Genomic DNA, 12,500 nt, shown 5'->3' on the forward strand with positions numbered 1-12,500 from the left:
TGTGCAATAAAGTGGAATGACCCAGCGCCTGCAAGACTGTCTTAAATACTTAAATAAATTCCTGTAGGACAAAACCAATCAGTCACAGTAGTCGAATGTTGTAGAATGTTGCCCTTTCTTCTAGTCTTTAAATCTTTAAGATTCCCGGGGTCCCTTCTTGTGAATCCTGACCTTTAGATCCATCTAGAAATGTTCAATTGGATTTAAGTTAGGGTCTGATGTCCTTTCTCTGAAACCTATTGAGCGTTTCCTTTGTTGTATCAATGCTTCGGATTCTTTATTCTGCTGGAGGGTCTACAATACGTCCCATCCTCATCAAAACAATAAATTAATTAATAATTAATCCTTCAGCTGTCTGAAGTCTGCCAGTACCATGACATAAAAAAGAGCACCGCAAATATGATGCTTCCACCTCCAAACCCCACTGTTGGTATGGTATTTTTAGAGTGATGCACAGTGCCATTTCTCCGCCAAACATGGTGTGTAGTATGACATGCAAAACGTCCCAATTTTGCGCTCATTTGAACTTACTACATTCTCTCAGTATTTCCAAATGTTGAGTAGCAATTTTAAATGAGCTTGAACATGTTTTTATTGGTTGATGATGTTCTTTCCACTTCCTGATAATGGTCCCAATGCTTACTGGAAGATTCTGAAGTTTTGAAATGCATCTGTAACCAGTTCCCCAGATGTGTTTTGCAACAATAAGGTTGTGAAGGTCTTGGCAGAGCTCTTTGCTTTTACCCATCATGAGATGCTTCTCGTGTGACACCTTGGTAATGAAAAACCTTGTTATGGCCCATCAACATGTGCTAACCCAGCACATGTTTTTCTTGGTTGATGGCTGATGCAGAGATGTTCTTTCTACTTGCAGATAATTGTCCCAATCATGCTTACAGGAGGATTCTGCAGTTTTGAAATGCATCTGTAACAGTTCCCCAGATGTTTTGCACCAATAAGGTTGTGAAAGTCTTGGCAGACCTCTTTGCTTTTACCCATCATGAGATGCTTCTTGTGTGACACCGTGGTAACGAAAAACCGTAGTGCTAACCCAGCTCATATCAATTAGCAAATATAGGTGGGATAATTACTCTGTAACTACTTCCAGATTCCAGATTGTTCTTTACCTTTCCTTGCCTTGGTGTAGCGTCTCTTCTTGGCGTGTTCAATACCCTTTCCCTCTGTCATTCCACTTTATTACACACAACTCTACTTATGGACTTTCATGTTTGGATTTCTTTTTCTGTCTGGATTATCTGAGTTAATACTAACGTCTGGTGAAAAATCCATGCAAGCAGGCTCACTGAAAGTATACTTACTGAAGAAAATGTTGACAAGTTCAATACTTATTCCTCCAACTGTACATCACTTACAGCATATGTACTGATTTAAACATCACGACCATAAGACACATGCGGCAGAGACAGAGCTGTGTGTGTGTGCATGTGTGTGTGTGTGTGTGTGTGTATGTGTATGTGTGTATGTGTGTATGTGTGTATGTGTGTATGTGTATGTGTGTATGTGTATGTGTATGTGTATGTGTATGTGTATGTGTATGTGTATGTGTATGTGTATGTGTATGTGTGTGTGTGTGTGTGTGTGTGTGTGTATGCATGTAAGTGTGAGTGTGTGTGTGTGTACCTTGAAACACAGGTTTGTTCATGCTGGCCATGCGAGGACAGTAGTGTTGCCCTGGGAAACCCTGGATGTGCACCTCCAACGGCACAGGACGCACAGATGGACGGAAATTAAACAAGCCCACCTGAGAGAGAGAGAAAGAGAGAGAGAGAGAGAGAGAGAGAAAGAGAGAGAGAGAGAGAGAGAGAGAGAGAGAGAGAAAGAGAGAGAGAGAGGTTACAGTAACGCAGGTTAAGATTTTAAGATTGAGACTACACTTATTGTTCCACATAGCAGTAATATGAATGATGCACACTGCAGAGATACAGGGAGGATTAGCAATTAGCAAGGACAAAATTAAAAATGAAAGGACAAATACATATTCATGGTTGGACAGAATTAAAGGACAAATGGATAAACCATGGATGGACTGAATTAAAGGACAAATGGAAATGGATAAATCATGGATGGACTGGATTAAAGGACAGTAATTTCCCGCATATAAGATGCATTGTGCATAAGCCGCAGGACAGTGTTTTATGCAAGTTAAAAGAAACAAAACCATATTAGCACCATATTAACTGTCCCCGTGTATTAACCTCATAGCTGAAGAAATTTTGCAAAATCAATGTATACGCCACGGCTAATAGTTGGGAAATTACTGGTACAAATGGATAAATCATGGATGGACAGAAAATGGCAAGACAGCAAGAGACATAAAATACAACATGAGAACAAAACTTAATGAGTTCACGGAGTGAGTGAATGAGAAAATGAGGGAGAGGTAGAGAGAGAGAAAGAGGAAGAAAGGAAAGGAGTTACAGTGAAGGAGAGAGAGAAAAAATAAGTAAAGGAGGAAGAATGAGGGAAAGGTAGACACAGAGAGAGATAAAGAGGAAGAGAGGAAAGGAGGGAGAGTGAGGGAGAGAAAAATAAAGGAAAGGAGGAACAATGAGGGAGAGGTAGATACAGAGAGAGAGATAAAGAGGAAGGGAAGAAAGGAGGAAGAGTGAGGGAGAGATAGATAGAGACATAAAGAGGAAAAGAGGAAAGGAGGAACACACACAGGGAGAGAGAGAGTGAGAGAGGGAGAGAGCATGTGCAGGGGTCAGCACGAGGCGGGGGGGGGGCGTGGGGGGGCGTGGGGTAGTGGGGGGGTGATAGAGGGCAGAGTGGAGCAGGAGTGACCAGCTGGCTGCTGGCGGCGCCCCGTCCCTGCGCCCATCTGGGGGTAATTCCAGGCAGCCATTGTGGCCGTCCCAGCGCTGCCCGCTCTCACACAAGTGGCAGAGGCCCGCGCGCGTGTGTGCGCACACATTTAAGCTCCTGGATAATGGATTGGGCAGCTCACACACTGTGACCCCTCCCTCCCCACCCCCACCCCCACAGATTTATAGTGACCCCACCACCCCCCGACGCCCACCCCAAACACCCTTTCCTATTCATGCATGGCACCATCAGTCTGCCAGGGCATGTCGCTCGGCAACAGTGAAACAACGTTTACATAACCGCTGCTGCCTGAAGCCCCGAGCGAGAGTGGACATGGGGGCCTTACTGCCACAATTAAAGTGTGTGTGTGTGTATGTGTATGTGTGTGTCTGAGTGTGTCTGTGTCTGTGTGTGTGTGTGTGTGCGCGTGTGTGTAAGGACAGAAATGGACAGACTGATAAAGAGGACAAGTGGACAAAAACACAGGCAGTCATGGCAACAAAGACATGGGGACGGGGAGAGAGACACACACATTACATACAGCAAATACGTGCTCATGAACAAACATAACACACACACACACACGCAAACTACATACTGTACAGCAAGTACGTGCTCCTGAACAAACGTAAGCACAAACACACACACAAACACAGAACACACAAACATAGCACATCTCCCCATGACCCCCCGCCCCCCCCCACCCCTATCTGTGGGGAAAGTGAGGATATAAGGAGCTTTCAAGATGAATTAACTCTAAAGATCTCCAACTGACCGAGGCTGCTGGCCACATTGTTGCTGATGATTGCAGTTGGCACTGGAGTGCACTCCGCACCCCTCCCGGAAACACAAGGACCCCCCCCCCCCACACACACACACACACACACACCACCCCACGCCTAATGGCCCCCGCCATCGCCGCCTTATTGACAACCCGAGAGGACGGGCGGCAAATGAACCAGAAAAACATCCCCTCGCTCGTCACGCATGGGCCGACCGGAGCAATTTTATACCGAGCAAATATGCGGATTCCAATCTGTCCTGGAGAAATGATCGAGGAAACCACGGACGCACCCCCTGTGCAGGGAACAAGAGAAGCACTCGGCACAATAGAGGTCGAAAGTTGACCAGATGCACGCGCGCAACAGTCTGTGTGTATGTGTGTGTGTGTGAGAGTGTGTGTGTGTGTGTGTGTGTGTCTCTATGTGTTTGTGTGTGTGTGTGTGTGTGTGTGTGTGTGTGTGTGTGTGTGTGTGTGTGTGCTTGCTATTGAACCAAAGCGAATTTAAAGCTCATGAAAGCCAAACCTGATGCTAATAGGAGAATGTGATCATGATCTGTGTATGATGCCGTAAGCACATCTGCGAACATGCACTAAAAGCAGTGTGTGTGCTGGAAGTGTGTGTGCTGGACAGTGTGTGTGCTGGACAGACAGTGTGTGCGCTGGACAGTGTGTCCTGCGAAGTGACCAGGTAAATAAGTGTGGCGGACGGCTCACCTGTTGAATGCCCAGCCAGTCGGCCAGGTCGCGGGCGTTGGCCAGCGCTGTGGACAGCCCCACCACGCGCACCGGCTTGGACGTGTGTGAGGAGATGAAGTTGGTCCTGGACACTATGACCTCCAGAACAGGGCCTCTGTCCTCCCCTGCGGAACAACACACATGGTACGGTCCAAGGTGAGATCAGTGGAACAACACAAATGGTACAGTCCAAGGTGAGATTAGGGATTAGGGGTGAGACTTGATGGAGCCGTTTTAAGGCGACTGCAAACGTGATTATTTCTGAGATTCTCATACGTGTTCAAACATGAATTGTGCATACGTCATGGTTGAAAACGTATCAGAATCTTAGAAACAATCACGTTTGCAGTCGTCTTTAGACGATTACGTAAAGTCGAGTCCCCCTATGGTTTGGTCCAAGGTGAGATCAGTAGAACTTGCTCTGGGACAGTTAGACTGATGATCCCTGCTTGGAGTTGCTTCTAAAATTCGAATTTCTAGACTTTAGGGCTGATTACTGAGCAAAAACAAAGCTATACAAATGACATGTGAAGAAAAGGAGCGAAATAATGAAAACAAAACAAGAAAAAACACTGTAAACAGTCAATAAACCCAGCGGGGTATTTAGGCCATGTCATCAACTGAACGTCATTGTGCTTCAGTGCTCCCCTGGGCCCAGTGTACAGCAGGGTCCATCTCCAGTGCGCTCTACACCAGCTGATGGCCCTCACCCCCCCGTCCCCCCCGTCTCCCCCGTCCCCTAGCCTGGGGCTGAGGAGGTGCTCCACACTGACACCAGCTGCAGGAGAGGCTGGTGGGGTGGAGCACCTCCTCCACAGGGTTAGAGGGTGATTGGGGAGGACCAGGGGTAATTACCTTCTAATCCAGCATCATCTCCACCTCACCAACAACATGTACTGTCGGCCTGCTGAGGATCTTATGCACACATGACCTGCGCTGCTTTTCTCTGAAGGACAAGCATCTTGTGTGCACCTACAGGTCGGGTATGGACATGCTGGGATCCGGCTTTGACTTACAATGACGCTCACAATTAGCACACAAACAAGGCTGCATCCAAGTGGTCTTCACCACTTTTACTCACATCCATGGTGCAGTGTTAAAATGCATTGATTGTGTGTTGTTGACTTGGGGGGGTGAGTGTGTGTTAGATAGATGGATCTCGTCGATGATGAGGATGGCCACTTTCGGCACATAGCTGTGTGTGTGTGTGTGTGTGTGTGTGTGTGTGTGCAGAGTAGATGGATCTCGTCGATGATGAGGATGGCCACTTTCTTTACGTAACTGTGTGTGTGTGTGTGTGTGTGTGTGTGTGTACCGAGTAGGTGGATCTCGTCGATGATGAGGATGGCCACTTTCTGCACGTAGCTGCGGTTCTGCCAACTGCGGCTCACGCCGTCCCACTTCTCTGGCGTGGTGACGATCAGGTCCGCCTTAGAGATCTGACGCATGTCGGGAGTCACGTCACCCGTCAACTCTACCACCCTGGAGAGGAGAGAGAGAGAGAGAGAGAGAGAGAGAGAGAGAGAGAGAAAGAGAGAGAGAGAGAGAGAGAGAGAGAGAGAGAGAAAGAGAAAGAGAGAGAGACAGAGAAAGCAAACAAAGACATGTCAATGTTTAAACATCCTCACAATGAAAATGTACACTCACACATACTCTGTCTCTCCCTCCAATCTCACAGAAAGACAGAGAGAGGGAGTCAGGGACAGACAGGGACAGACAGACACAGACACAGACACAGACACAGACACAGACACAGACACAGACACAGACACAGACACCACACACACCCACACAGCCACACACACACACACACACACACACACACACACACACACACACACACACACACACACACACACACACACACACACACACACAGCCACACACACACACACACACACACACACACACACACACACACACACACACACACACACACACACACACACACACACACACACACACAGCCACACATACTTGCGGCCCAGCTTCTCCTCGATCCTGATCTTCCAGTCCTCGATCCTCTCGCGCACCAGGGCCTTGAGCGGGGCGATGTAGACCACCTTGGAGGTGGGGTACTGGTTGAAGACGCGGAAGATGGCCAGCTCGGCGGCGATGGTCTTGCCCGAGCCCGTGGGCGCGCCCAGCAGCACGTTGGTGTCGGTGTGGTACAGCGTGTGGAAGATCTGCGTCTGGATGGGGTTGAAGTGGGTGAAGCGGTACAGGCTCTCGTACTCGCGGTTACCCAGGGCCGTCACCGGCAACGGCTGCAGGTCCAGCAGTTCTGAAACACACACACACAGATGGGTCTCACAGATCGGTTCTGAAACACACACGTAGGTCTCACAGATCACGTGGATCTTACAGATCGGATTGGTTTGCCCGTTAGCAGAATAAAATACTCTCTAACACTTCGTCCTAACTGGATCCAAGGGAGCGACTGTCAATGTTGTCTGTCTACACTGAATCCGTTAAATATGCCATTGTGTCACAGGCTTCCATATTTTTGCGGTTAGGTGTAACAAGGTGTAAGTGAATGTCTGAGTGTATGACTGTTTGTGTTAGTGTGTGTGTGTGTGTCTGTTTATGTTTATGTTTATGCGTGTGTGTGTGTGTGTGTGTCTACCTGTGTGAGGTGGGTGTCTCTCGGGCAGAATGAGATGCTGGAAGTTGATGACACACACGGCCTCGGAGCCGAGCCAGCGGTCGGACACGGCTCTGATGTAGTACTGCGACGGCATGGGCTCAAAGATGGGGATGGTGAAGACCACCTGCTGCGGCTCGCCTGACACCACCTGGGGGCGATAGAGAGCAACAATTGCACCTCACCATACAAACGCCACCATACCAATGCCATTCACACCAAGTTCACACCAAGTTCACACCAAGATCACGCTCACCTGAACTTAAGCAGTATTTAGTTCTGTTCAGCTGTGCTTAGTTCTATTCAGCAGTGCTTAGTTCTATTCAGCAGCGCTTAGTTCTATTCAGCAGTGCTTAGTTCTATCCAGAGCCTTATAGATACATAGGCTCTGGTTCAATCTATTCCGCAGAGCTTAGTTCTATTCAGCTGTGCTTAGTTCTATTCAGCAGAGCTTAGTTCTATTCAGCAGCGCTTAGTTCTATTCAGCAGCGCTTAGTTCTATTCATATCCAATTAAGCCTGTGCTCAAAAGTAGTGTTGTGCAAATGTCAAGAGTTCTCAAGGTGTTTAGAGCTGTTACAGAGGGTTACTGCAGGCTACAAACATACATGCACACAGATGCACAAAGATGCAACACACACACACACACACACAATATACCTCCATAAACACCCTACACATCCACCTCAATAGCCCACCTGTTTCTTCTGCAGCAGGAAGTACTCCGAGTGGTAGATGTGGTCGTTGACGGGGTCCTCCACCCACAGCCACCAGGGCTCCCCCACTGAGCCGTGCACCTGGGGGGCAGAGAGGGGGCAGAGAGGGGGCAGAGAGAGGGCAGAGAGAGGGCAGAGTCTTACTGTACATACTGAGCCACCAAACACGACCAAACACCAACACCGCTAGTATTGACTCACACAGCATGCTTAGTGTGTGTGATCTTCCTCCGCAGCATTGGAGCTTGGACGCTATTGCTCATTTTTGTCACTTACTCTACACCACTATACACACGCACGCACGTACGCACTCGCGCACACGCACACACACACACACACACACACACAGACACAGACACAGGCACAGGCACAGGCACAGGCACAGGCACAGGCACAGGCACAGGCACAGACACAGACACAGACACAGACACAGACACAGGCACAGGCACAGGCACAGGCACAGGCACACACACACACCCACAGACAGACAGACAGACAGACAGACAGACAGATAAACTAAATCTCAGTGTACGACTGAATAGCTAGATAGTCTTTATTGTCCTAAAAAGGATATTCTTCTTCACACGTCATTTCATCCAATAAAGAGAAAAGTCAAATCTTCTAGCGCTGCGTCTTTCTTTTGTGGCACACTAGAACTCCCCCGTGGCATGACTCCACGGTATTAAGCATACAAAAGCCATATCATAAAAAAATAAAACAACATTTGTGGCTGGTTATTGTCTCCCACCACCTAAAGATGTTGGTATTTGGACACATAATGTCAGAGAGCTATGCATGAACTCATAGCTGGAGCATTGCTGTGGCCTAGTCAGTCTTTTGTCCCTTTTGTTGAGATAGGACAGTGAAGAGAGAAACAAAGAGCACGAGAGACAGAAGGGGTGAGATCGGAAAGTGACCTGGGTCAGACTTGCCCCCCCCCCCCCACCCAAAAATAAAAATAAAAAATGCTCCGCTTCAACTTAGGGTGTGTTAGGTGCATGGTCAGGCATCCTTATAAAGCATTTGTACTTTTTTTTGGCCGATGTTTTTGAGCAAACTCAGCTTGACCTGGGAGACAACTTTTCGCTATTCTGAATGCTGCTCTACTGTGGCGAAATGTTTGAGATGTGACTGTTACTTGCACGCGAGTGTAACATTCCTTGACCAACATCAATGGCATCGACAAAAGGCACATTGTTAATGATTATTAAAGGCTAAGAAAGAAGCTTCAAATATGGATTTTTCTATCACTTTTACACTGGGAAACACTGTCCTAGTGATGTTATTACACAAGCATGTGTAGACTGTATGCATAAAACAATGCTACATGCATGCAAGTTCATAACAACTACTAAAAGGCGTTGTGTTACGCACAGCTTTGATTGCATGGGACTCTGTAAGAATGTCAAGCAATAGAGTGTGTGTGTGTGTGTGCGTGTGAGTGCGTGTGTGTGTATATGTGTGTGTATGTGGCGGCTGTTTAGGTAGCATGGAAACCTCTGAGAATATCAAGTAATACAGAATACAGCATGTGTGTGTGTGTGTGTGGGGGGGGGGGGGGGGGGGGGGGGGTGGGTGCTGTATGTCTTTGTGTCCACAAAGTCCTGTATGTACAGAGCCCCCCCTGCCCTGCTCTGCTCAGCTGGGTGGGTTTAGCGTTACAGCTCTCCCATGACCACGGCACGCATCACTAATCGCCCGCGAGCATCCATCTCCGCGCTCATCCTCTCTTCCGAGCTCCGCTCTGCGCGCCACACACACTACAATGGGCCTCCTATTCCCGGCCGAGGTGGCGCTCCCGTCTCCGGGAATAATCTCCTCCGCGATCCCCGCCGCCGGCCCCTACCTGACCCAGATCATCGGGGAATTAACGAGGGAGGCGTGCGGACGAGGGACGAGGGACGAGTTGAGACGGCGCCGGCGCCGGACGGAGTGCTAAAGGCCGAGCGCGGGAAATGAGGCGACAGGCCGGCCGAGCACAAAACCAGAAGGGTCTCGAGTCGGAGACGCCAACCTGTCAATCATCTGCAGCCACACGTCAGTCTGACCAGCGCACAACTGCCCTTTCATGAGTGAGAAACTGACCTCGCCACGGACTCAAATGGGACTATTTTTAAACCAGGAGCGTATGGTTTTTACTCCACAGGCGAGGAGTTGTCGGAAGACTTTGGACTGGAACTCACTGTGCGGTGATTCAGAGAGAGTTGTGAAGGGGAAGGACCGCAGGCCCAAAAGGCTCGTCCTCAGCCTGGAGGATGTGCTCGGTGGACCCCGGCCCCCCATAGTGAGAAGAAGAAGACCTCTGTCTTCAACAGACATGTGCAAGTGTGAAGAACGCCCTTGAGTATACTAAAACACGCACACACACACACACACACACACACACACACACACACACATATGTGCAAATGCATGCACGTGTACACACACACAGACACAGACACACAGACACACACACACACACGCAGGGGCTCTTGGCAGCTACTGTGGACTAAATTCTTTATGAGTGTTGTTTTAAATAACAGATCTGCACCAGAGGGATTCACACTCTCTCTCATTATCTCTTGTGTGCTGTGTGGAGAGGTGCAGGGGAATGATGAGGCCCTCAGAGACAGAGGGAGAGAGAGGGGGAGAGAGAGGGGGGAAAGAGAGAGGGGGGGGGGGAGAGGGGGGAGAGGGGGAGAGAGCGAGGGAGAGAGATGGGGGGAGAGGGAGAAAGAGAGAGGGGAGGGGAGAGAACAAAAAAGGGGGGGTGAATAAAGAGGGAAGACAGAGGAAGGAATGAGGAAAGGAAAGAAAAACTACATGACAGACAGACAGAAAGAAAGAGACAGATAGCTGGCTTAAATTGAGTTTCCATCGTTATCATTTGTAGCTGGTGGTCAACAATATACGTAGACTCTTCGGCTACATGTTGGGCTTTCGGCACTTGCAAAGAGAAAGTTACATTACAATGAAGGCTCTTAGATTGAATTGAAGTGACAGAAAGAGGTAGCGAGGAGGTGGGGAAGAGAGGAGAGAGAAGATGAGAAGAAAGGAGAGAAGGGAACAGAGAAGGGGAGATAAGAGAGATGAATGGTGGAGGGGAGAGGGAACAAGAGGAGAGGAGAAAAGAGAGGAAGAGGAAAATGGTAGAAAGGGAGAGGTGAGCAGTGGAGGGGAGTAGAGAGAGAGAGAGGGAGAGGGAGAGAGAGAGAGAGAGAGAGAGTGGGAGAGGGGGATAGGGGTGAATCTCTGGGCAGATGCTCAACGCTCCAGTGATACTTGCAGGCCTGATCTGCCTCACAAGGACCCTTAGAAACCATCTGTGGCACACAACTCACAACACACACACACACACACACACACACACACACACACACACACACACACACACACACACACACACACACACAGCTCACAACCACACACACACACACGCACGCACACACAGACTATAATAGGGGGAGTGGAAGCACCACTGGTGCCTTTGTGCTCTTAAATACAAGGGAGGGTCTGACAGATTAAACCTCTCAAGCATCAATGAACCAGTGTCTCTTATTGTGTGTGTGCGTGCGTGTGTGTGTGTGTGTGTCAGAGAGAAAAGAGGTGTTCAGAGAATGACTGTGTGCATACTTATGTAAGGCTTTCAGTAATTCAGGGGGGAAATCTGTTGCATTCCATATGTCTCATCACAGTCATAGACACACAGACAGACAGATACACACACACACACACACACACACACACACAGTAGATACATACATAGATACATAGACACACATACACACATTTAGTGCATTAAAATATAGACACACACACACACACACACACACATTGACAGTAGATACATACATAGATACATAGACACACACACACACACGCACACAGCACAAACACAGACATTGTTTCATTTCCACGGCTGTCTCTCGGCGTGTTGCGTGGTTGCCGTAGCTACCTGGTCGTTCCAGCGGAAGTCGGGGGTGACGGAGAGGCGTACGCGGAGCACGGTGCGTGTGATTGGCTGGATGCTGGCCTCCATCAGGATGGCCGGGATCTGGTGCACAGCCTGCTTCACCTTCGGACCGATGTTCACATGGTGCAGCATGTGACCTGCAGACCAGAGAGACACAGAGAGAGAGAGAGAGAGAGAGAGAGAGAGAATTATGTGATAATTGCGTTGGCAATAAAAATATTTGTCAAGTCAATAAAAAATATTTGTCAAGCCAATAAAGCACTTTTGAGAGAGAGAAATAGATAAATCGATAGATCGATAGATCGATAGATACAGTACCGGTAGATAGACTGTATAGGTAAATAAATAGATAGATAGATAAATAGATAGATAAACTGCATGAAGGCAGATAGTGCTGGATCCATGTCACATGTTCCACTCAAAACACATCTTCACCTTAATGTGCAGCCCTCTTTTTCAGAAAATACATGCAGTGTGCCTTCAGCTAATCATAGCCGTGGGGGGATCTTTAAATGAGTGTCAGATTGCTTTTATAGTTCCACTAACAGCTAATTGAGTTTGAAGACGCCGGGCTGTTATCATTCTGTTTACATACAACAGTTCTTCAATAGATTAATTGAGTTTAAAACACCGGATTGTGTTTTATTTAGCTTATTTTGATTCCATCTAAAAAAGAAAAATAGTTCCAATCTGAGTTTTATTTTTAAGCAAAAAAGGAGATGAGTCAAAAACATCTATTTGTAAACATGCATTCGTCCATTCACTTCTCTTCACATTACATGTTAACTTGGACGTTGTGCAGTCGGAACCGCTGATCTAGGTGGTGTGTCCACTTGAGCAT

General features: G+C 48.0%; 1 protein-coding gene across 2 annotated transcripts in view; it reads right to left on the reverse strand.

The window, feature by feature from the left end:
* Positions 1-12,500, reverse strand: part of ascc3 (activating signal cointegrator 1 complex subunit 3) — a 186,646-nt gene that overhangs the window by 46,908 nt on the left and 127,238 nt on the right. For both annotated transcript variants that reach the window (XM_062539224.1, XM_062539223.1), the window contains exons 22-28: positions 11,642-11,796; positions 7,687-7,785; positions 6,972-7,140; positions 6,323-6,629; positions 5,661-5,827; positions 4,325-4,470; positions 1,642-1,762 (exon numbers count right to left, since the gene is read on the reverse strand). In XM_062539224.1, coding sequence (XP_062395208.1) covers positions 1,642-1,762; positions 4,325-4,470; positions 5,661-5,827; positions 6,323-6,629; positions 6,972-7,140; positions 7,687-7,785; positions 11,642-11,796 — 1,164 coding nt within the window. The remainder of the gene's footprint in view (positions 1-1,641; positions 1,763-4,324; positions 4,471-5,660; positions 5,828-6,322; positions 6,630-6,971; positions 7,141-7,686; positions 7,786-11,641; positions 11,797-12,500) is intronic.

The sequence above is a fragment of the Sardina pilchardus genome, chromosome 6 (genome assembly GCF_963854185.1).
Source record: "Sardina pilchardus chromosome 6, fSarPil1.1, whole genome shotgun sequence".
Classification (NCBI taxonomy): domain Eukaryota; kingdom Metazoa; phylum Chordata; class Actinopteri; order Clupeiformes; family Clupeidae; genus Sardina; species Sardina pilchardus.